Genomic DNA, 22,288 nt, shown 5'->3' with positions numbered 1-22,288 from the left:
AACAGGAGTTTGAATCCCACACCACTTTGTCTAAAATGAAACAAAGAAAATACTTTATCTAAAACTAAAACAAAACATTTTGGTTTTAGATACATTTCAAAAGCAGTTATCCCTAAACTGTCCATGGGCAGATGTGGGTCTCTGCTTGTATTTATTTAAGGCACTATTCACCCCACTAACACCATCAATGAAGCACTATTCCTCCCATTAAAACCAATGGTAAAGCATAATTTCTCCTACTGACACCAAGCATGAGTAAAATTATTTTCAGTGACATTACTAATGGAGCACAATTCCTCCCAATGATGCCAACAATGGGGCACTATTTACTATTGGGCAATCGCTAGGTTATTGTTTTATCTCACCGATTACCAACACTGGGTGGTGTTTAGTGATTACCACAGCTGAAGGATATCCAGAAAAAAACAAAACTGTTGGATTTTCCAAAAGACTAGAATTGAGAAGCACTGATTTAGGTCATCTGACATTCTCAACACTGAGGCTGGGTTCACACTTGTCCGACAAACGCTCCTACATTGGGAGCTCATGTCGCATGACGTGTGAAAATCAATGTTTCGCTATGAGAGCTGTCTTAACTGGTCCTACACAAGTCGGTCCAACTTTGAAAATGCTCCCTGTACTACTTTGGTCCTACATTGATCCTACATCAGCCCATTGAATATCATTGAAGTCGGACCAAAGTAGGAGCCTTGTCCTTACCATCCGACTTTTGACATCTGACATGTGATTACAGCAGCAGTAAAAGGAATTTATCTCACTCTGGGATTGTTTTGATTGGTCAAAGAACAAGTCAGACTATCACAAAGTCGGATCAAAGTAGTATCCTGTTCATGAAAGTAGGATGGATGTAGGACCAATGTAGGATCAATGTAGGACCAATGTAGGACCGATGTAGCAGCGCAAAGTAGGATGAAAGTCGTGTAGTATAGTGTGAACCCAGCCTGAGGCTGGGTTCACACTACTACACTACTTTGATCCTACTTTGCTCTGCTTCCATTGGTCCTACACTGATCCTACATTGGTCCTACATTGGTCCTACATTGATCCTACATCGGTCCTACATCCATCCTACTTTCATGAACAGGATACTACTTTGATCCGACTTTGTGATAGTCTGACTTGTTCTTTGACCAATCAAAACAATCCCAGAGTGAGATAAATTCCTTTTACTGCTGCTGTAATTACAAGTCGGATGTCAAAAGTCGGATGGTTAGGACAAGGCTCCTACTTTGATCCTACTTTAATGATATTCAATGGGCTGATGTAGGATCAAAGTAGGACCAAAGTAGTACAGGGAGTAGTTTCAAAGTCGGACCGACTTGTGTCGGACCAGTTAAGACAGCTCTCATAGGGAAACATTGATTTTCACACGTCATGCTACATGAGCTCCCAATGTAGGACCGTTGTAGGACAAGTGTGAACCCAGCCTGAGGCTGGGTTCACACTCAAGTCGGTCCGACTTTGAAAATGCTCCCTGTACTACTTTTGGTCCTACATTGATCCTACTTCAGGCCCATTGAATATCATTGAAGTCGGACCAAAGTAGTATCCTGTTCATGAAAGTAGGATGGATGTAGGACCAATGTAGGACCAATGTAGCAGAGCAAAGTAGGATGAAAGTAGTGTAGTAGTGTGAACCCAGCCTACTACACTACTTTCATCCTACTTTGCTCTGCTACATTGGTCCTACATTTATCCTACATTGGTCCTACATCCATCCTACTTTCATGAACAGGATACTACTTTGGTCCGACTTCAACGATATTCAATGGGCCTGAAGTAGGATCAATGTAGGACCAAAAGTAGTACAGGGAGCATTTTCAGTCCGACCGCCTTGTGTAGGACACTACAAGACGCTCTCATAGGGAAACATTGAACACAGAGCAAAGTAGGATGAAAGTAGTGTAGTAGTGTGAACCCAGCCTCAATCCACATAATTTTCCACATTGTATGCTGCGGTAACCCATTTCTGTTGGCGTGTTGACTGAATAATATGTACTAGATGCAGTATTGCATCTATGAACTGGGGGATCCACCATTTTATTCAGATAAATAGGATTTAAATAACGAAGGTTGCCTTGCCATGAACAAATTAATAAAAAAAAATTATAATAAAATAATAACAATAACAAGACCTGCGATAAATACACGTATCCCTTAAGGCACTGTTCTCTTTTTTTACCACCATGTGTCAAGTTACAAGATAAGGCCTTGAGTACAGGATTATCTTTTGGTTTACCACCCAAATAAATATATTACTTATGAAACTATTAGTATTTATGTTAACTTACTCAATATTGCAACTCTGATCTATTAAATGGTAAAAAGAATGGCTTTGGCAATACATCAGTAATTTGTACAATGAAAAAAAAAGTATATAAAAGTAATAGTGAAGTGGTTTTGGATAGGTTGGTGAATGATTAGAACCTCTGTGAGATTTGAATGTGGTCTGTGACCTCTTGGCTTGTGTATGTACTGTATGTGTGCACATGTGCCTGTAGATTCCTATAGTCGGATTTCTGCGAGTACAACCCTTCCAGCAAAGCAAGCTCATCGCGGTTCAACAGAGGTTCGCCTACAGCCAGAGAATAATTGAAAGGTATCCCATCTCTCTCTCCAACATCTTTTTGAGTCACCACCCCAAACCCTGGTGGGAGAAGATGGGACAAAATGTCATGGTCCCACTGATAAAATGAAAAAAAGGTATTTACAGTCATTTATATTGTAATGTAAACAAATTGTTAAGGGAGTGTAAGTAGTTTTTAATGACTTTACAAAAACCTTAACGAGCCTCAACGCATCTCTACTGAGCAATGCAACACAACACACGGTGCATTCACATCTTTGCATTGTGGTGCTCTAAAGGGCAGCTGCACTTATTCATACTGTATATGTGCACTGAGATGTCACTCAAACTGGGGGGACAATGTATCACAACACACATATTACATATGATGTGGGGTACACATGTTTTGGTGAACACAAGCATGTACATATAGGTGTGACTAGAGTCTTACAGACAGAAGGTGAGCGATAATCTTCCAATTGAGACAATTATTCCAGTGACAACTGTTGGAGATTATAACCTGACTCTTGTTGTAGAAGAGAAGAGGGGAAATCTCTGCGTAAATATAGATAGCAATAACAGCCCGGTAGAATTTCCTGACTCTCAAAAAAAACAAGGACTGGAGTCCAACTTGTTTTACTAATACATTTGCTAAATGATAATGACCAGAAGGAGACTGGGAAAAAAATATATAAGATCATTGCTCATTTTCCTGATTTTTAAAGTGAAAATATTTTACCAAGCATTTCTGCCTCTGCTCTTCTTTTTTAGGGCGCTTTCTACATTGTAAATATTTCCAAAGTTTGCCCTGTTCAGTAAGAGGAGACATTGTAATGACTATACTGTACTTAAAGGGGTTGCAAAGGTAAATATTTTTTCATCTTAATGCATCCTATGCATTAAGGTGAAAAAACATCCGACAGTACCGCCCCCCCCCCCCCCCCGCCCCCCTGAACCCCCATTTTACTTACCTCACCCCTCGAAAGTCCCGCGCGTCCCGTGATCCGCTTCGGTTCCCAGCCTGGCCGTTGATTGGCTAGGCTGGACGGATTGATAGCAGCGTAGCCATTGGCTGGCGCTGCTGTCAATCACATCCGATGACACGGCTTTCCCGGGGGACGGGGCCGAGTGATACAGTCGGCGGCTATGCCCGCCGCTGTATCACGGGAGCGCCCTCGCAAAAGCTTTCCACCATGCGAGCTCGCTCCCATGAAGGTGGAAAGCTCTTGTGAGGAGGAGCCGAGACAGCCACCGAGGGACCCCAGAAGACCGGGTTCGGGGACACTCTGTGCAAAACGAGCTGCACAGTGGAGGTAAGTATAAGGCCTCATACACACGACCGAGGAACTCGATGGGCGAAACACATCGTTTTGCTCGTCGAGTTCCTTGTGAAGCCGTCGAGAAACTCGACAAGCCAAGTTTCTCCATTCCCGTCAAGGAAATAGAGAACATGGTCTCTTTTTGGCTCGTCGAGTTTCTCGACAGTTTCCTCGACAAAAATGTACACACGACCGGTTTACTCGGAAAAAAATATCTCCCAGCAAGTTTGTCGTGTGTACGAGGCCTCACATGTAGTGTTCCTTTAAAGTATATGAAAAACCCTCACCTTGTAAAACAGCCCATTTAGTTTAAAGTAGAACTGAAAGGCAATGAAAGGAAATGAAAGGCAAAACATTTTTGTATTGATATAAAAAAATATATCAATACTTTTCTCCCACTTTTATAAGTAATCACATTCCCTCTGTTCTCAGCTGCATTAAGTGATATGGGAGGAGAAACAACAGTACACTGATCTTTGCAGTGAATGGCTGTGCAGGGATGGGGGAATGTCAGGACAAGTTTGATCATTGGAATAGCTCCCAGTACAGCCAGAACACGGACCATGCCATGCTCTCCTGTCTAGTGTGGTCAGTTTTTAATAGGAAAGCAGAGGGACTGGCAGGAACATCAGGGATTTTACACAAATGAAGCACGACGCTCTATCTAGCATACAGGAATTGGTGACTATGCGCTTGTTTATCTTTTATATTATTCATTTGATTACCCTGTTTGAAGGATATATACCAGTCTGGAGTTTTATATACATCGCCTGATTTAACTTACTTTTTGGTAAGTGTGTACCCCAGAGGGGGCTCGTTTTGTCCCACGCGGTGTCTTTTAAGGAGTTCGGGTGGAAGGTGCTACGCTGTCTGTCCTTTCTTAAAGTGAACCACATCTTTTTATGGGACTTTACCTCTACTGACTGATTTCCTTCACACAATATTTTTTTATAGTGTATTAGTGGTGCCTTGAGCATTTACACCAGAATTATCACTTTTAGCGCTGTTTGTGATTGTTTTAATCGTGCATTTATGCTCTTTTAATTGTGATCATTTTTTATCATGTCTTTATTGTTTTAAACGGCTGCTCCCATCATCGTAGTATACAGATTCTCTGTCATCTACGTTCTTTCAGTTATTAGCTTATTGCAATCAGCTTATATCCGGGTTTGGCGCTGGGAGGTGTTCTGTAGGCCTTCAGTACACTTTTTTCGTTTTCTATTTGTTACTTTTATCCTAGCAGCCATGGATGCCTTGCAATTTCTTGATAACAGAAATATAGATTTAGATAATATTTTTACCGTAACTGAGCAGACATCCACACAAGTTAATTTCAATGCTATGCTGACCACCTTAGGCCATGTGCTGGAAAAGCAGGTCCGTACGTGGTGGGACATATGTACTTTTGAAAAATATACAAAAGAAATGATTATTACCAGAAATTTGCGTTGGGATGTCGCACCACAAGATGGTCTTGATGACATTGATTCTGTAAACGAATGGTATAACTTCTTTGATGGTATGGGTGCTAAACTACAGGAATTAGTTCTCAAACGGAAGAGAAGGAAAATGGCTATTTTGGTAGCAAAAATTAATGAATTAAAAACACAACTTGAACCAATTAATGATACTCAACAATTTACAGATTTTAATACCCGCATTGTGAAGAAACTTGAAAAAGTTGACAAGGAAACACAAAAGAAAAAAACTAAAAAGTTTCATAGGGATTTGGGTGATTTTCAGTCTAGAAAAGTTTATACTTGGCAACAAGTGGGACAGAATGAAATTGAAGATGCAGCTCATATGGAAGTTTCTACAGAAAACGCGGTTGGGGTTACACCCATCCGCAATTCCACTCAAAGAGCTGCCCCTGCACCTAAACCATCTAGAAATCAATCTATCCCTATTCAGCCTAATGGGAATCAGGCAAAAAATAATACCACAAGGGTGTCACAGAACCCCGCATACCCAAGTACATCTAGTGATAGACAATATCACATCCCAGTTCAGAATCGATTTGAACCCTTATGGGATGAAAGAAGCCGTCCTCAATCCCCGAAACCTTTTTTAGGGAGAGGGAGGGGAGGACATGGACGAGGCCGGGGTGCCCCACATTGGAGGGTGCGTCCCCCGGCATACCAGCAACAAGCAATGGGCTATGCAGAACAGCAATGGAGGGAACCGCCCCCGCATCGGGAACAACAAGAGGGTGTAGATCGGGACAGAAAGTCCAAAAAAAGAAGGAGGGTTTAAGTAGAGGTGGTATTTTTAATCTAAGTAATACTGAATTAACCTCCAAAGAGACAAATATTTTGCATTTAGGCCTTAAGTGCGGACTTAAAAGACCTATTAATAAATTTGACGTATTTATTGATTTGCATAAATACGTACGCAGAATAAATATGAAAAAGTATTTTATTAATAAAAACTCTAACTCTTCATCTGGGACTTCCTCAATAGCACTTGATAGTGGCTTACGGAATAAGTCCCTCTTTAACCCTTTAAATAAAGGTAACCATCAGATAGAAGTTTTTAAAGGATTAGTCTTGAGGGATTTGCGTCAATTGGCACCCCAAAAAAATGTCAATCCTCAGTATATTCTAGATGGTATTAAATCATTAGAAGAAAAAAAGGATTTGATAATACGTCCTGCAGACAAAGGAGGTGGAGTTGTCATTCTAGATAAAGCATTTTATGATAACCAGCTGGCTGAAATGCTGAGCGACACAGGTACCTATGTCCTACTTGATAAAGATCCATCATCTCAATATGAGATTGATTTGAATAAACTCATTAATATGGGTTTTAAATCTGGAGTGTTGAATAATCGTGAGAAAAAATATCTGTTACCAAGCTCTAACAGAATTCCCACGATCTATACTCTCCCAAAGATTCATAAAAGTACCCAATGCCCCCCAGGTCGACCTATCGTCAATGGGATAGGCTCGCTTACATCCCGGTTAGGTCAATACCTGGACCTCTATCTGCAGACGAGTGTTATACATACGAGAGCTTATTTGAAGGATACAAAAAGTCTTCTACAATTACTCCAGGAAATTAATTTGACCAACAGGGAGGAAGTATACCTTGTCACATCAGATGTCACATCACTTTATACCGTGATTCAGCACGATGATGCCCTCCTGGCACTTAATTGGAGCTTGAGTCAACGTGAAGACATCTCCCATAATAAAAAGGTGTTTTTGAGAAATGCATTAGACTTTTGTTTAGGACATAACTTTTTTTGGTTTGGAGGCTAGTTTTATTCCCAATGCCGGGGAGTAGCTATGGGGGCTCGATTTGCCCCGAGCATAGCTAATATGTTCATGAGTGAATGGGAGGATAAAGTCATCTTTTCAGTTACACGTCCCTCTCTCCTGTTTTACAGGAGATATATAGACGATCTTCTGCTTATCTGGGATGGCCCTCTCACTACGCTACATGCTTTTCTGGATGAGCTTAACTCTAAGGCCTCGTACACGCGACAGAGTTTCTCGGCAGAATTCACCGAGAAACTCGGTCAAAACCCGGATTCTGCCGAGAAACTCTGTCGTCTGTACAGTTTTGGCTCGATGGAGCCGCCGAGGAGCTCGACGAGAAAATAGAGAACATGTTCTCTATTTTCTCGTTGTCCGCGTTGTTCAATGGGAGAAGGCGGCCCGCCGAGCTCCTCGGCGGCTTCATCCCAAAATTTGACGAGGAACTCGACGTGCCAAGCACGTCGAGTTCCTCTGTCGTGTGTACGGGGCCTAACACTAATAATATTGTGCTTACTAGCACTGTTAGTAAGGATAGAGTGAATTTTCTGGATTTGGAAATTATTAGGACCGGCTCAGGACTATCCACAAAGCTACAGATTCAAATAGCTATCTCCCTATGTGCAGTGGACACCACCCGATGTGGCTAAAAAATATTCCAAAAGGACAACTAACCCGAATAAGGAGAAACTGCACTGACACCACAGATTTTTTAGATCAGGCAGAAATTATAAAGGGAAAGTTCCTAGAGAAGGGGTATAAGAAAAATGGGCTTGATACTATTATATGTGAATTAGCCGCACAACCTAGAGAGGTGTTCCTCGCAGATAGAACTCTGAATAGGCCACTGAATAACCATGAATGGAATTTTATATCGGGGTATCATGCCCAATATAGAGAAGTCGAGGCAATTTTTTCTGATCATTGGCATGTATTGCTTATGGATAAGGTGTTAATGGCTGTCCTTCCTGAGAAACCCGGCTTTATTTACAGAAAAGCCCAGAGTTTTGCTGATAAGCTGGTTCGTAAGGTACTTGATCCCCCTATCAGGCCATCAAGTTTCTGGGATTGCGATGGTTTTTTTGCATGTCGCAAATGCAGAGCCTGCCGGGAGGCCAATCGGCCTATGAAAGCAGTAAAGAAATTTACCTCAAGTGCCAATAACAAAGAATTCATTATTGGCGAATTTATTACATGTAACACCACACATGTGGTGTATGCCCTCCAGTGCCCCTGTGGGCTCCTCTATATAGGGCGGACTAAACGCCAACTTAAGGTGCGCATTGGAGAGCATATCGCCAATATTTTATTGGGTTTTAAAGACCACAATGTTTCGCTTCATTTTAAGTTGTTCCATAATCAAGACCCGAGTGGTCTAATGTTCTGGGGTGTGGACCATTTGAAACCAACATGGAGAGGAAGCAATCTGGTCAGGGATTTATCAAAGAGAGAAACCCAATGGATCTTTTCGGCCGACACTCTTGCCCCTAGGGGCTTGAATGTCGAGCTAGACATTAATTGTTTTATTAGTGATTTCTGATAGTATGTCATAATTGGTCAATTTGAGTTGTGGCTGTTGACCCATTTTTTTTCCCTTTATGTTCCCATATTAAGTGGTTAAGTGTCATTTTTGCTTTATCATTTGCCTGCTCCTTCTTAGTTCGGCTTTTTCTTTCCTGTTTTAGTTGTGTTTTTCTTGAAAGATCACCGAATTTTTTGATACAGGTTAAATAGCAAATTATGGTCACATTTCCCTGTGCTTTGAGTGTAAGGTTGATATGTCTGCCATATATCTGCTTACCACAAGATGGTGCTATACTAGCTGTGGTTTATCTATCATTGCACAATATGTTCTATATTACGTTAAATGGGATCACTTTTTATTATTGAGACTTTTTATTGAGTCATTTCCAAATTTTAAATATATTTATAAATTGATTACAGTTATTAATGTATATTTTAATGGTATTAATGCACATTTTTTAATATGTAACATATATATTTATATAGATATAATGTAATGAATTTCAACTGATTATTTATTCAGTGAAGTTCTTACATTGTATGAGTATATGACATCCGTTTTTTGTTGCTGATTATATGACATTTTAGTGCTCCTAATAGCCTTATGAGTTTACTATTATGTTTAAAATTACATGTTTACTTCCGTGCGCTGTCTACCACCCTTACTTCCGGTGTCACTGTTAATCATGGCCCCTGTGTGTGACAGTGCATGACGGATGTTGTTGTTTTTTGGACTATTTCTCACTCGCCCCCGTACGCCGTGGTTCTATGAGTTAGGGGGCGGGTTAAGCACCTTTGCCCGCCCTCGCCTCTACGGTGATGGGTGTGCCTGTGAGAGCAACATGTATTTAACTTGGTGGATTGCGTCGTGAGGCCACGCCCTCTGTCGAAGTCCTATGACGAAACGCGTCAGGGCGTGGCTACTCACGACGCTCAGGAAGTGACGCTTGCGCTCCACCAGGGCCTCAGCTGGAACCAACGTTTGCTAGCCTCTTTGAGACTGTAATAGGACCAGCACAACGCTCTACCTAGCATACAGGAATTGGTGACTATGCGCTTGTTTATCTTTTATATTATTCATTTGATTACCCTGTTTGAAGGATATATACCAGTCTGGAGTTTTATATACATCGCCTGATTTAACTTACTTTTTGGTAAGTGTGTACCCCAGAGGGGGCTCGTTTTGTCCCACGCGGTGTCTTTTAAGGAGTTCGGGTGGAAGGTGCTACGCTGTCTGTCCTTTCTTAAAGTGAACCACATCTTTTTATGGGACTTTACCTCTACTGACTGATTTCCTTCACACAATATTTTTTTATAGTGTATTAGTGGTGCCTTGAGCATTTACACCAGAATTATCACTTTTAGCGCTGTTTGTGATTGTTTTAATCGTGCATTTATGCTCTTTTAATTGTGATCATTTTTTATCACAAATGAAGCAATACAAAGAGAACTGGATACTTTTTCATACAAGTACATGGTTGAGCAGACACATATCAGGAATATGAAATATTGGGTTTACATATTCTTTAGAGGCGGGAGTTAATTTACTAAAGACAAATAGAATGTGCACTTTGAACGTTCAGTTGCTCCAGAGCTTAGTAAATGAGGTGAAGGTCTATTGACTTCCATCATCCAATAATGTTCAAACAAAAATGCTTGATTGGGTAGTCTTTGCAAAGTGAGGCAAAATCTCATTTACTAAGCTCTGGAGCAACTGCACTTGCAAAGTGCACAGTCTATTTGCCCTTATTAAATTCATCCCACTGTCTCATTTAGGGCACCCTACTAAAACTGACGCTCCACTTGCCAGCGCTCTATTTTTGCTACTTCTATAGCAGCTATAGACAATATTCAGTGCATGTGATCTACTCTCCTGAGACTAGTAGCCAATTGCTAGGTCCCAGTGATGTCATATGACCAAGGGAGAGTGATCTGACTGCTACTCTTAAACCCCATACACACATACCAAAATTCAGCTAATTTAGCAGAAACCAGACAACTTTCGGTATGTGTGTACCACTGTCTGTTTAACGTGTGGCTTCTGTTGACGGGTTATGCTGGAAAACCCACATTTAATCAGCACTCACAGCCATTGACTGCAGCACTGGTCTGTAATTCTGATGGGGGGGGGTCCCCATTGTCTCAATAGAATAGCACAGTGGGGGGGATCTCTGCATCAACATAGTTGAATGGAAAAAAAATACTACATGTATATCCAGCTTTAGTGCCCGATCTCAGGGGCCACTATCCTTTTCACCTCTTTAGTAATGGCAGCAACAAAGTACGTTATAATTTTCTTTGTGTACTGCTGAGTAAAGTTATTTTTAAATGTAAATTGTTTCATTTCTCAGAATTGCTCCATATGTGAGCGGGCAGTATTTTTTATAGAGGTGCTCCACTAATGTATTACTTCCAGGAACCATGGTTAGACCAACTTTGTTTTTATAGTTCCATAGATGTAGGCCATACGAGTCTGTGAAAGTTGGTGGATTTTCATTAACTTCAAAATATTTTTCCCAGGATGTATACAAAATTGGGTAGAAACGATAAGGATGAAAGTAAAATATATCTCCACATACAGTATCTACCAAAAATGTAAATACTATCTCTCCACACAACTTTTTTATAACACGTGTGAACACTCCTGGTCCTTGGTGTCCCCATTTATATCCTTTGTATTCCACCACAAAATTTTCCATAAACTCCCAGGTCACGCTATGAAAGGGTGGCAGCCCAAAAACACTACTGCTGGTAACTCTAGTAGATTCAGCTGCTACGAAATGATCCTTAGGTATTGGGCGAATGGAGATTACATCAGTATCCATATAAATTCCACCATGTTTCCACATCATAGCAAACCGGCTGGCATCAGAAATAACATGGGTCCAGTACTTTTCTTTTTTGGGGTTCACCTGGAAATATATTGAAAATGCATAGAAAAGCAGTGAAAAGTATTGATTGATAAAAAGTTTCATTCAACTTTGTACACGGAAATGATAGATCAATGGAAGCAACCTTATAAAACATGTCTGGTTCTTTTCTGTATATGAGAAGAATTTCAATGGGATCTATTACATTTTCAAGCTTTGTTTATACAGGCTTCATATTGTATGAGAGCAGTGTGTACAGCAAGCTCCTGCCAAGCATCTGTAAAGCTTTCAGCAAGGTTCTTATGCCCCGTACACACCATCACTTTATGTGATGAAAAAAAACGACATTTTCTGTGAAGTAAAAAATGACGTTTTTGAAACTTCAATTTTCAAAGACGAAGTTGCCTACACACCATCGTTTTTCTCACAATGTTCTAGCAAAGCGAGGTTACGTTCACCACGTTTTTCCATTGAAGCTTGCTTCATAAGTAGCTTCTGGGCATGTGCAGATGAAAAAACGTCGTTTTAAACAACGTTTTTGCTACACACGGTCAATTTCTGTGAAGTAAAATTTGACGTTTTGAAAAACGACACATAAAATTGAAGCATGCTTCAATTTTTTTTGGTCGTTTTTTAGAAGACATAAAACGACGTTTTCCCCCACACACGGTCAATTAAAGTGACGTTTTTAAAAACGTCATTTTTTTTCATCACATAAAGTGATGGTGTGTACGGGGCAAAAGAGCTTAGCTCCAGCAGTGCTTTTTAAGGATGAATAAAAATAACTTTAATTTAAACTTCACCATGTCCTTTGATAAGGACTCGGTTACTTTTTTGGATGTGGAAATTTATAAAGGTATTGGAAGTAAATTGTATACGAAACTATATAGAAAACCTACAGCGGGTACCACAATACTCCATGCTACGAGCTTCAACCCACAATCGTTAATTGACTCTATTTATAGTCAATATTTAAGGATAAAACGTAACTGTACTGATGACAAAACCTTTGTAATAGAGGCTGGGAAACTTTGTGATAGGCTCCTTCTTAGGGGCTACTCACATGCTTCTTTAAAAAGATAATTTAAACAAGTAACAATGAGATCAAGAAATTATCTACTCTACAACAAAACGCCACCAAGAGATAACAACATTTTGAGAATTATCACAAGATATAATCAACAATAATTTCAAGTGAAACAAATCATTGAAAAATGTTGGCATATGTTGACACTAGATCCAGCCTTGGGTTCCTTGGTTCCAGAAAAGCGACTCTTTTAGAAGAGCTCCATCCATTAGTGATAGAGTCGTTAGCAGTGAGTTCAAAAATGTACCTATACATTGTAAATACAAGGGCACTTTAATGTGTGGAAAGTGCAATTACTGTAGATATATGCTTGTACAAAAGAACCCTGTCCTTCCAAATGGAAAAACATTTTATCCAAAACACTTTGCAAATTGTAGAACCTTGGGAGTCATCTACCTGTTGCAATGTAGCTGTGGTTGCTTCTATATTGGGAAGACCAAGCTGGAATTCTGGGGGAGGGTCTATAGACACATCCACAGTATGCGGTTGCGTGATCCGGACCTCCCCCCGGGACGCCATGTTACCTTGGTACATGGTGGAGTGTTCCCCAGTGTCAAATTTTTGATCCTGGATAGGATACACCCCAACCCCAGGGGGGGGTGACTGGAATAAGACCCTCCTCCAGATGGAACTTAGATGGATTTTCCAGTTAAATGCCACATTGCCTCCAGGCCTAAATAAGGCTATTTGCTTTAAACCTTTTCTGGAGGGCTTCTCCTCAGGTGGCATAGAAAAATGAGCCACTAATGTAATTGTAAAGTAATATTAATATCTGCTGGTTTGCCTTTTAATAACACTAAATCTTATATAATTTACAATTTATGATTAATGTACCTGCTTATGTAATTTTGCTATCTTCCAGTTGGGTCATATTTAACATCTATGGGGTATGCCAGTCAACTTGATATTGAACACTCTTATTATTGATTAAACTCTTATGTAATATTTGGGTATTACTGTTCCTTTTACTTTTAGTTTATTTTGCCTTTGCTTTATGCAGGTTTTCCAAGATTGTTTGTGGTGGTCGATCAAGGGGATTGCCCGGCACACAAAGCCGCCGGTTCTTTGAATCTGGGCCGCGCTAGAGACTCTGTGGGTTGATATTCCATCCCCGCCCACACTCTCCATTTTGCCACTCCTAGCGGATATGCTCAGTCCGCAGTTGAGGCTTATTGTGTCGGTGGATGTGGTGTGCTTGACGCCGCCCCGAGGCGATGACGTTGCGCATGCGCGGTGGGGGCTTTGCCACGCACACCAGATCCAGGGGACTAACTAGGATTTCCCTACTATCTTTGTTTCTCGCGGTCAGCTGTCTGCGATTAACTGCGATAGCTGATGGGAGGGACTTGATATAAATACAGAGTACCCACACCTCCACACCAGCATTCGTTGTTAGATTGTTATGGTGTGAGGTCAAATCTGTCAAATAAGTTTCATGTCCATATTACCTGCCTTAATGATATTATGCAACACTACCCTCTAGCAGATCTCTACAAATATGGCTTTTATATGTTTACTAAACCATCACCTTTATGCTCAGGTACTCTCTAGTTTGGATTTAGTTATTCAAACTTATTGGTCTATGTTATCGTCTATATGAACAAATATTAAATAACAGAAAATATCATTTATATTGATATTCACTAGATCCAGGGGATTAATTAGGATTTTCTACTATCTTTGTTTCTTGCAGTCAGCTGTCTGCAGTTGACTGCGATAGCTGATGGGAGAGACTTGATATAAATACAGAGCACCCACACCTCCACACCAGCATTCTTTTCTGGATTGTCATAGTGTAAGTTCCATTTCTATATTACCATATTTATCGCGGTATAACGCGCTCCCGCGTATACCGCGCACCCCTAAAGTGGCCCCCAATCCTGTGGAAAAAAAGTTTTTTTGTACTTACAGTTTTGGTGTCTTGCGCGGCGTCCATCGGCGGCCTCGTCGGGTCCGGCGTCCTTCTGCGGCTTCGGGTGTCCTCTTGGGCGGGTCCGGCGTCCTTCTGCGGCTTCAGGTGTCCTTCTGCGGCTTCAGGTGTCCTTCTGCGGCGGGTCCGGTGTCCTCTTCGGCGGCTCCGGTGTCCTCTTCAGCGGGTCCGGCGTCCTTCTGCGGCGTCCTCCCCGCTCGTTTCCCGCGCCGAGTTTGAGTACACTCGTGTATTGTCGGAAATGCTTGGCTACCCGCGCTGACGCCCTGTACGTCCAGGACGTGAGTGCACCCGCGCACCCACGATTTTGCCCTGATTTTCATGGCAAAAAAGTGCGCGGTATACGCCGATAAATACGGTATCTGCTTTAATGATATTATGCAACACTACCCTCTAGTGGACCTCTATAGATATTGCCTTTATATGTTAAATAAACCATCACCCTTATGCCGCGTACACACCATCACTTTATGTGATGAAAAAAACGACACTTTCTGTGAAGTAAAAAATGACGTTTTTGAAACTTCAATTTTCAAAGACGAAGTTGCATACACACCATCGTTTTCTCACAATGATCTTGCAAAGTGAGGTTACGTTCCACCACGTTTTACCATTGAAGCTCGCTTCATAAGTAGCTTCTGGGCATGCGTGGATGAAAAAACGTCTTAGAAAACGACGTTTTTTGCTACACACGGTCAATTTCTGTGAAGTAAAAAGTGCACTTTTGAAAAACGACACATAAAATTGAAGCATGCTTCAATTTTTTTTGGTCGTTTTTTACAAGACATAAAACAACGTTTTCCCCCACACACAGTCAATTAAAGTGACGTTTTTAAAAACGTCATTTTTTTTCATCACATAAAGTGATGGTGTGTACGCGGCATTATGCTCGCATCCACCTGATTCAGGGGACTAATTAGGAGTTCCCTATTATCTCTGTTTCTCACAGTCAGCTGTCTGCAGATAACTGTGATAGCTAATGGGAGGGACTTGATATAAATACAGATCACCCGCACCTTCACACCAGCATTCTTTGCTGGATTGTCAAGGTGTGAGGTTGATTCTGTCAAGTAAGTCCATGTCTATATTACCTGCTTTAATGATATTATGCAACACTACCCTTTAGTGGATTTCTATAGATATGGCTTCTATATGTTTACTAAACCACCACCCTTATGCTCAGGTACTCCCTAGTTTGGATTTAGTTATTTTAACGTATTTGTTTATGTCATCATCTATATGAACAAATATTAAACAACAGAAAATATCATTATATTGATATATTTTTTGTTCCTTAACATAATTTAACCAAATGATGCTATTTGACTAATTATGAATATACAGACATATTCTGTCTATAGTATTTGTAGCTGATGAGTCATGACTTTTAATGTTTTAAATGGAGACTAAAAATCCTCTTTAACCTCTGCCATAGTGGAACTAGATAATGCTTTAAAAGTTTCAACAAAGCATCTGGAGGCTTGCCGAAATTTGTGCACATTATCCAAACCTACTGTACATGCCAAAGCCATTATGACACTAAATAGAAATAAAATGCGCAAAAAATTAGTCGGTTCACACTGCGGCGGCACGACTTCGGGGGCGACTCTACAAGTCGTCCTGAAGATGACTTCAGAGGCGATTAGCAAAATGACTTCTGTATTGAAGTCAATGCAAATCGCCCCCAGCCGCCCCCGAAGTCGTACAAGAACCTTTTTCTAAGTCGGAGAGACTTGCATCGCTCCTATTAGAACGGTTCTATTGCATAGAATGGGACGTGACTCGTCAGGCGGCTGAGCTGTCTGACGAGTCGCCCCAGTGTGAAACGGCTCTTAGGGATCATCTCTTACTCACTGACTTAACAAATTTATGGTGTGGGTGCAATTATGTAAGAGGACAACTACAAAAAATTAAAACTAACAGCTGTGTAGGGCACAGACTGTGTAAAGCAGGTAATAGCCATCTCCCAAGAAGTATAGTTTTATACAAAAAGTTTATTAGAATTAAAAATATTGTGGGGATACCACCTTGGAATAGAAAACCAACACCTTCCAAAATTGGAATAACACCAAACCACTCATTTACAATATTTCTTTGCTAGTTCTAACTTTTTGTCTAAAACTTTACTGGATGATGGCTATTAACTGCTTTACACAGTCTGTCCTACCCAGTTGTTTTTTTTGTACAAAGCCATTATAAACAGTTACTAAATATTTGAAGTCTGAGTAATATTTCCTGGACAGACCAAATGTTTCCAGTGCAGCATCTCCTCCCTTTGGCATATAATTGTTGGAAAATCTTAAAAGCCATGATACATACTGGCATTTTCATCAAAAGCTACCAGTGGAGACAGCAGATGTTGCCATCTAACTGTATATTGTGCAATCCAAACTACTAAGGGCTGACATATGAAAAGTAGGTTTAGGAAAACAAATATCCTTGCAGCCTATAACATCTAGTGAGAATTCTTGTTTTATGTTCAATGTCTTTACTGCAGAAATGACAGATTGAATCAGAATTGTTGCCACAAGCATTCACAAAATGTTATTAGCCCAATGTTTTAGCCTAATGTTTTTACATTAGCCCTATAGTGAGCCTGATGTCACAATTGCAGAAAAATCTTGATGTCAATGTTGTTGGAGAGGTGATGACAGAAGCTACAAAGCTCAGCTGGGAAATGCGTGTGTGGATATATGCTCTGGCAGGGGTGCCTGGATCTCTGGACTGATAAAGGACAAGTAAAAATGCTTTGGCGGATTAGACAGCTCAGATTATTTGTCTTGTAGTTCCACTTTACATTAATGAATAGGCGATTTATTTTTAGGAGAGTGAGAAACACTATAAAAAAAAACAAAAAAACTGCAGTATCACTTGCGCCATTTTTTTTGTGTTAGTTCCATGAGATAATTCTTATTGGCGATGCTAACACTTTAAATTAAAGATCACTAGTTCCCTGCTGGATTTCAAGTGGCAGAGCAGGTTTTGAAGAAATATGACAAAGTGTGGTCTTAGCAAAATAATAATTGTTCTGCCTGACTGTGATCTCAGAAGGGAAGTGATAATAAGGGCTTTTAGCCACCTACTATTGTAAATTGTATGCACGATGGAGCTTTTCCTCTTGTCTCCTGCTTCAAAGGTTTAATCCGGGCTACGAGTGTCTTCTATTTGTAATAATAGGAGAACCATGTGTCAGAACCTTTCTAACAACTTTGGCTTTTAAAAATGAACTCCAGTCAGGTATAAAAGACACAAATAAATGCATCCTGGTATGAGTAATTAGAGGTTTTTAGTTTGGGTCGTGGTTGGTTGAAAGACGAAACTATAACAACCAACTAGCAATAAAGGTGATATTTCAGAAACATGGCTGATTTGCAGCCTTGAGGATGAACAAGTCTCATTAGCAGGTCAAAAAACATGGCTGCTTTCTGCTCTTATATACAGTATATTTTTATGTAATCAGAGCATGAAGACCAGTTTATACCACACATTGTTCAATCATCTAACAAGCTTATCTATTTGTTTCATTATCGCAAATCAGTTTATGTTTACTACTCTATATAACATTTTACCTGCTCAGTCTAGCATTTTTTATTTAAAATTTTCTTCATCATCATCATTACTTTATTTTATTTAATTCGTATTTATTTTAATTTGGCTTCAAGTTCCCCTTTTTATTTTACCATGCACAATATCCTTTTTTCCCCATCCATAATGTCCTCTAATAAGACACTCACAATGAAAAATATACTTATTTGGACTCTTGAGTCCATTATAAGCCTAGTTATAAAAGTTTTGTCTTACCACTTTATTGCCACTAGGGGGACCCTGAGCATTCAAGCTATTCAAGTAACCACTACAGCAGGGGTGCCCAACCTTTTGAAGCACGAGGGCCACTTAAGCGACTTGGTAACTGGTCGTGGGCCACAATCAGCAGAGCGGGCGCATGGAAGGTCTGTGTCTGCCCTGCATGTGCAGAGAGGACACAGCCTGATCGGATTGGAGGTAGGACACAAGTCGGTTTATATTTGTCACTCCTTAGAGGTGAATTGAGGGTCCAATAAGGTCCGACTGACCATGTGAAAGGGGCCCATGGCTGCTTTTACACTGATGTGCTGCGGTTTACCCGCACCGCGCGTGCAACGCAGTGTACCTTTGGCTTTTCTGCACTTTGCAATAGACTTCTATTATATTCCGAAGGTTTGGTGCACTTTCAGATAGCTCATAAACTTGCAGGTAATAACAGAAGTCTATGGCTCAGTGACCCGCAGGTGCACTGCTCTGCATCTGTGGATTAGTTTGAAAGCAGCCCAGTAACTACTGCAGAACAGATATGCCCATATATACACTGTGATTTTAGTAATAAACTGATTCTAACAGTGATTTTAGTAATAAACTTTAATAACAGTATTCTATTCCAGAGCAGGAGGGCGCAGGCCATGTGTGGCCACCGGCCCACTGGCTGGGCACCCCTGATCTACAGTATAAGTCAACTCCATCAGCTGCTTTTTTGTACTATGTTGTACCTAGTGCTTAAACTGTACCTCACTTTAACCACCAGGGGGCTTCCAAGTTGTAATAAAGCAGACTGGGATGCTTTTGCTGTATTTAAACTAAACGTAGACTTAAAAGTAAAAATTACACATGCAAAATATGTAATCCCAGAAAATGTTGCAGTGTTGGCGATGGGAGTTGTACTGTTCTGTAACACCACATTCAGCTAAAAAGCATCACTCAAGCATGCCATTTAAAGTAATGGTGTTTTTTTTTTTTGTTTTTTTTACCATGTCACCCTCAAAGTTGCAATAAAAGCTGGAACCTCTCCCTTTTGCATTGGTCCATGTCCACCATGGCAGTGCCAAGCACCCCAATGCCCATTTTGTCAATACCTTGCATATTAGCTTTTAATATTTTCAAGATGTATAACCATAGGCTTCCATTAAGTTTGGTTTTAACTTTGCATTATTTTTTTTAATTTCATGACAGATTCGACAAACACCACAAAAAAACAAACAGACACATTTATTAATCGGAATCATTAAATTCATTCAGTGTAAGCGAATGAATTTTACTTGGTATCGTGCAACCTTCTTTACAACAGCACTCAGACTGGGTTAGGGAGGTGCAGGACTGGAAGTCAATCAGGTGTTCTGCGTGTAAATATGCTGACAAGGAACAAACTGATAGAATGACAGGGTAGCCTAAGCAGAGCAATTACCTTATCAGACTACTGCTGCTATGTCTGTGTCCAATCAGCAAGCTCTCGAAAGGACACCACTGTCTACTGTGTATACATGATAACCAGGGCCGTCTTTAATATGGTTTGGGCCCAGGGCAAACATTTTTTTTGGGCCCCCCTCCAGCTTATTTTGGGCCTGGCTGGTTCACATGTATGTTTTGGCGGTCCTCATTTGTGCAGGTACAGCAGCCCATTGATTTGAATGGGCTGCCATGCCTTTGTTTCCTGCAGAAAAAAGGTGCATTCAGCATTTTAAAAATACAGTTGCCTTGAAATCCATTCTGCTTTTGCACCATGCTACTTACCTGCAGTTCTTGCACACACAAACGCACTGTGTTTTTAAAAGCGTGACCTAAACGTCTAAAAATGCAGCAAGTTTGACAGTGCGGGAACTGCAGATAAGTCACAGCAGACAGCAGAATGGACAGACAGTGCTGCATTTCAGTGCTTGATGGGCATAGGCGTGCCGTGTGCGCAGCCTATTACATGAGGCATGCGATTTTCTTTGCAGGAAACGCAGGCATGGCGGCCCATTCAAATGAATGGGCTGCTGTGCCTGCGCAAATGTGGGCCGCCAAAACACATACATGTGAACCAGCCAGCCAGGGGTCAAGTCCTGGGGAAAAAAGTGTGGGAACTCCCACCCAAGATCTACTCCCCCCACCAAAAAAAAATGATACGCACATATGCATATGTGCACATATGCATAATTACTAAACCGCATTTTTTTTTTTCGATCCACTGTACCTTAGTAATCCTTTGTTACTGCCCGCTTCCTGTATATGGATTCATCGGGTAGTGTGCGGGTATTCCGTCACTTCCTCGATGCCGCAATGTCTCCTGGGAGCTTTTGTCATTGTTCCCAGGAGACATTGCGGAGGTCTGCCGTGAGTTATCGTGGGATTTAGAAAGAACTTTAAGCAAGTTCTTTCTAAATCCCGCGATAACTACCTGATGAATCCATATACAGGAAGCAGCCAGTAATATAACGGATTACTAAGGTTCGCCTGCCCCTGACAGTGACTCGAGCTGGGCATCACCGCTTAGTGAAGGATTGGCTCAGGCGGCTCCGCTGCTCTAGTCCTGCAAAGGGAACTGCGTTCCTGCTGTGAAAAAAGTGCAGGGACTCCGTTCCCACGCGTTCCCGCAGGACTTGAGCCCTGCAGCCAGGCCCAAAATAAGCCCATCAAGCAGTTAAATACAGACAGTAATGTCATGTACTCTGAGGCTTTACTCAGCCTGGACTGCAGGTCTGGTCTGTGATTTAAAGAGTTCCTCTATTTTACACATGGCATGGCATGGGGTCCCATGGTGCTAAAGCAGAATGGACAGACGGTGCTGTGACCCCATGCCATGCCATGCCATGTGTAAAATAGAGGAACTTTTTAAAACACTGACCAGACCTGCAGTGAATCATCAAATATTATAAAGACTTTGGGCACACTCTACAGAAAACTTCAATTTACAATATAGATTAGCAAACAGTGACATACCTTGAGGAGCAGGACATGAAGAAGTCAGCCTCGGGAAGAGCAAACTGGGGATGTTATAAAATCACATTCTAATTCACTTTTATATACAAGCAGCACCCAGTGGCAGGAAGGGAGAAGTGCGCATCTAAAGGGAAGCCAGGGGTGCTGTACATTTTAAAACACTGGGAAGGGAAGCAGTACTGTCACTGGCTGCGTGCCGCTGATGATTTTCAGCCTGGTTTGTGGGCAGCACAGGGGCTTAACGGGAGGCAGGGCCACCATCAGGAATTATGGGGCCACTTACACAGCTTCAGGCATGGGCCCCCTGGAGCAGAGAACCGGGATGGGGGGTGCTGATGCCTGAAATTGAGAAGCAGGGGGGGGCTGCCGCAAATTTAGAAGCGGGGGGCCCTTTACAAAAAAAGAAAGAAATAAAGAAAAATATATATAAAAAAGGGATGTAGCCATCCGGGCCCTGGGGACCTCTGGGCCCTTTAATAAAAAGAAAAAAAGAAATTAAAAAAATATATAAAAAATATATTTTAAAAAGGGGGTTGCCATCTGGGGACCTCTGGGCCCTTTAATATTTTTTTTTTTAATAAAAATAAATTACAAAAAAAAGGGGGTTGCCATCCGGGACCTCTGGGTCCTTTAATAAAAAATATATATAAAGAAACATTTATAAAAAAAGGGGGGGTTGCCATCCAGGGCCCTGGGGACCTCTGGGCCCTTAAATAAAAAAAAAATAAAAAAAATATATAAACAAAAATAAAAAAATAAACATTTATAAAAAAGATAAAGGGTGTTTGCCACATGGGGACCTCTGAGCCCTTTAATAAAAAAAAAATTATATATATATATATATATATATATATATATATATATATATATATAAAAAGAAAAAAAAGAAATAAAATATATAAAAAAAATGTTTTTTATAAAAAAAAGGGGGGTTGCCATCCGGGGCCCTGGGGACCTCTGGGTCCTATAATAATAATAATAATAA

General features: G+C 40.8%; 1 protein-coding gene across 2 annotated transcripts in view; it reads right to left on the bottom strand.

The window, feature by feature from the left end:
• Window positions 1–10,996: 10,996 nt before the first annotated feature.
• LOC120936417 (alpha-1,4-N-acetylglucosaminyltransferase-like) overlaps window positions 10,997–22,288 on the bottom strand; it is a 62,319-nt gene continuing 51,027 nt past the window's right edge. For both annotated transcript variants that reach the window (XM_040348727.1, XM_040348726.1), the window contains exon 3: window positions 10,997–11,599. In XM_040348727.1, the coding sequence (XP_040204661.1) occupies window positions 11,012–11,599 (588 nt within the window). In that variant the 3' untranslated portion in view covers window positions 10,997–11,011. The remainder of the gene's footprint in view (window positions 11,600–22,288) is intronic.

This window comes from Rana temporaria, chromosome 4 (genome assembly GCF_905171775.1).
Source record: "Rana temporaria chromosome 4, aRanTem1.1, whole genome shotgun sequence".
In the NCBI taxonomy this organism is placed as follows: domain Eukaryota; kingdom Metazoa; phylum Chordata; class Amphibia; order Anura; family Ranidae; genus Rana; species Rana temporaria.
This window is presented reverse-complemented; position numbering and strand designations above follow the sequence as displayed.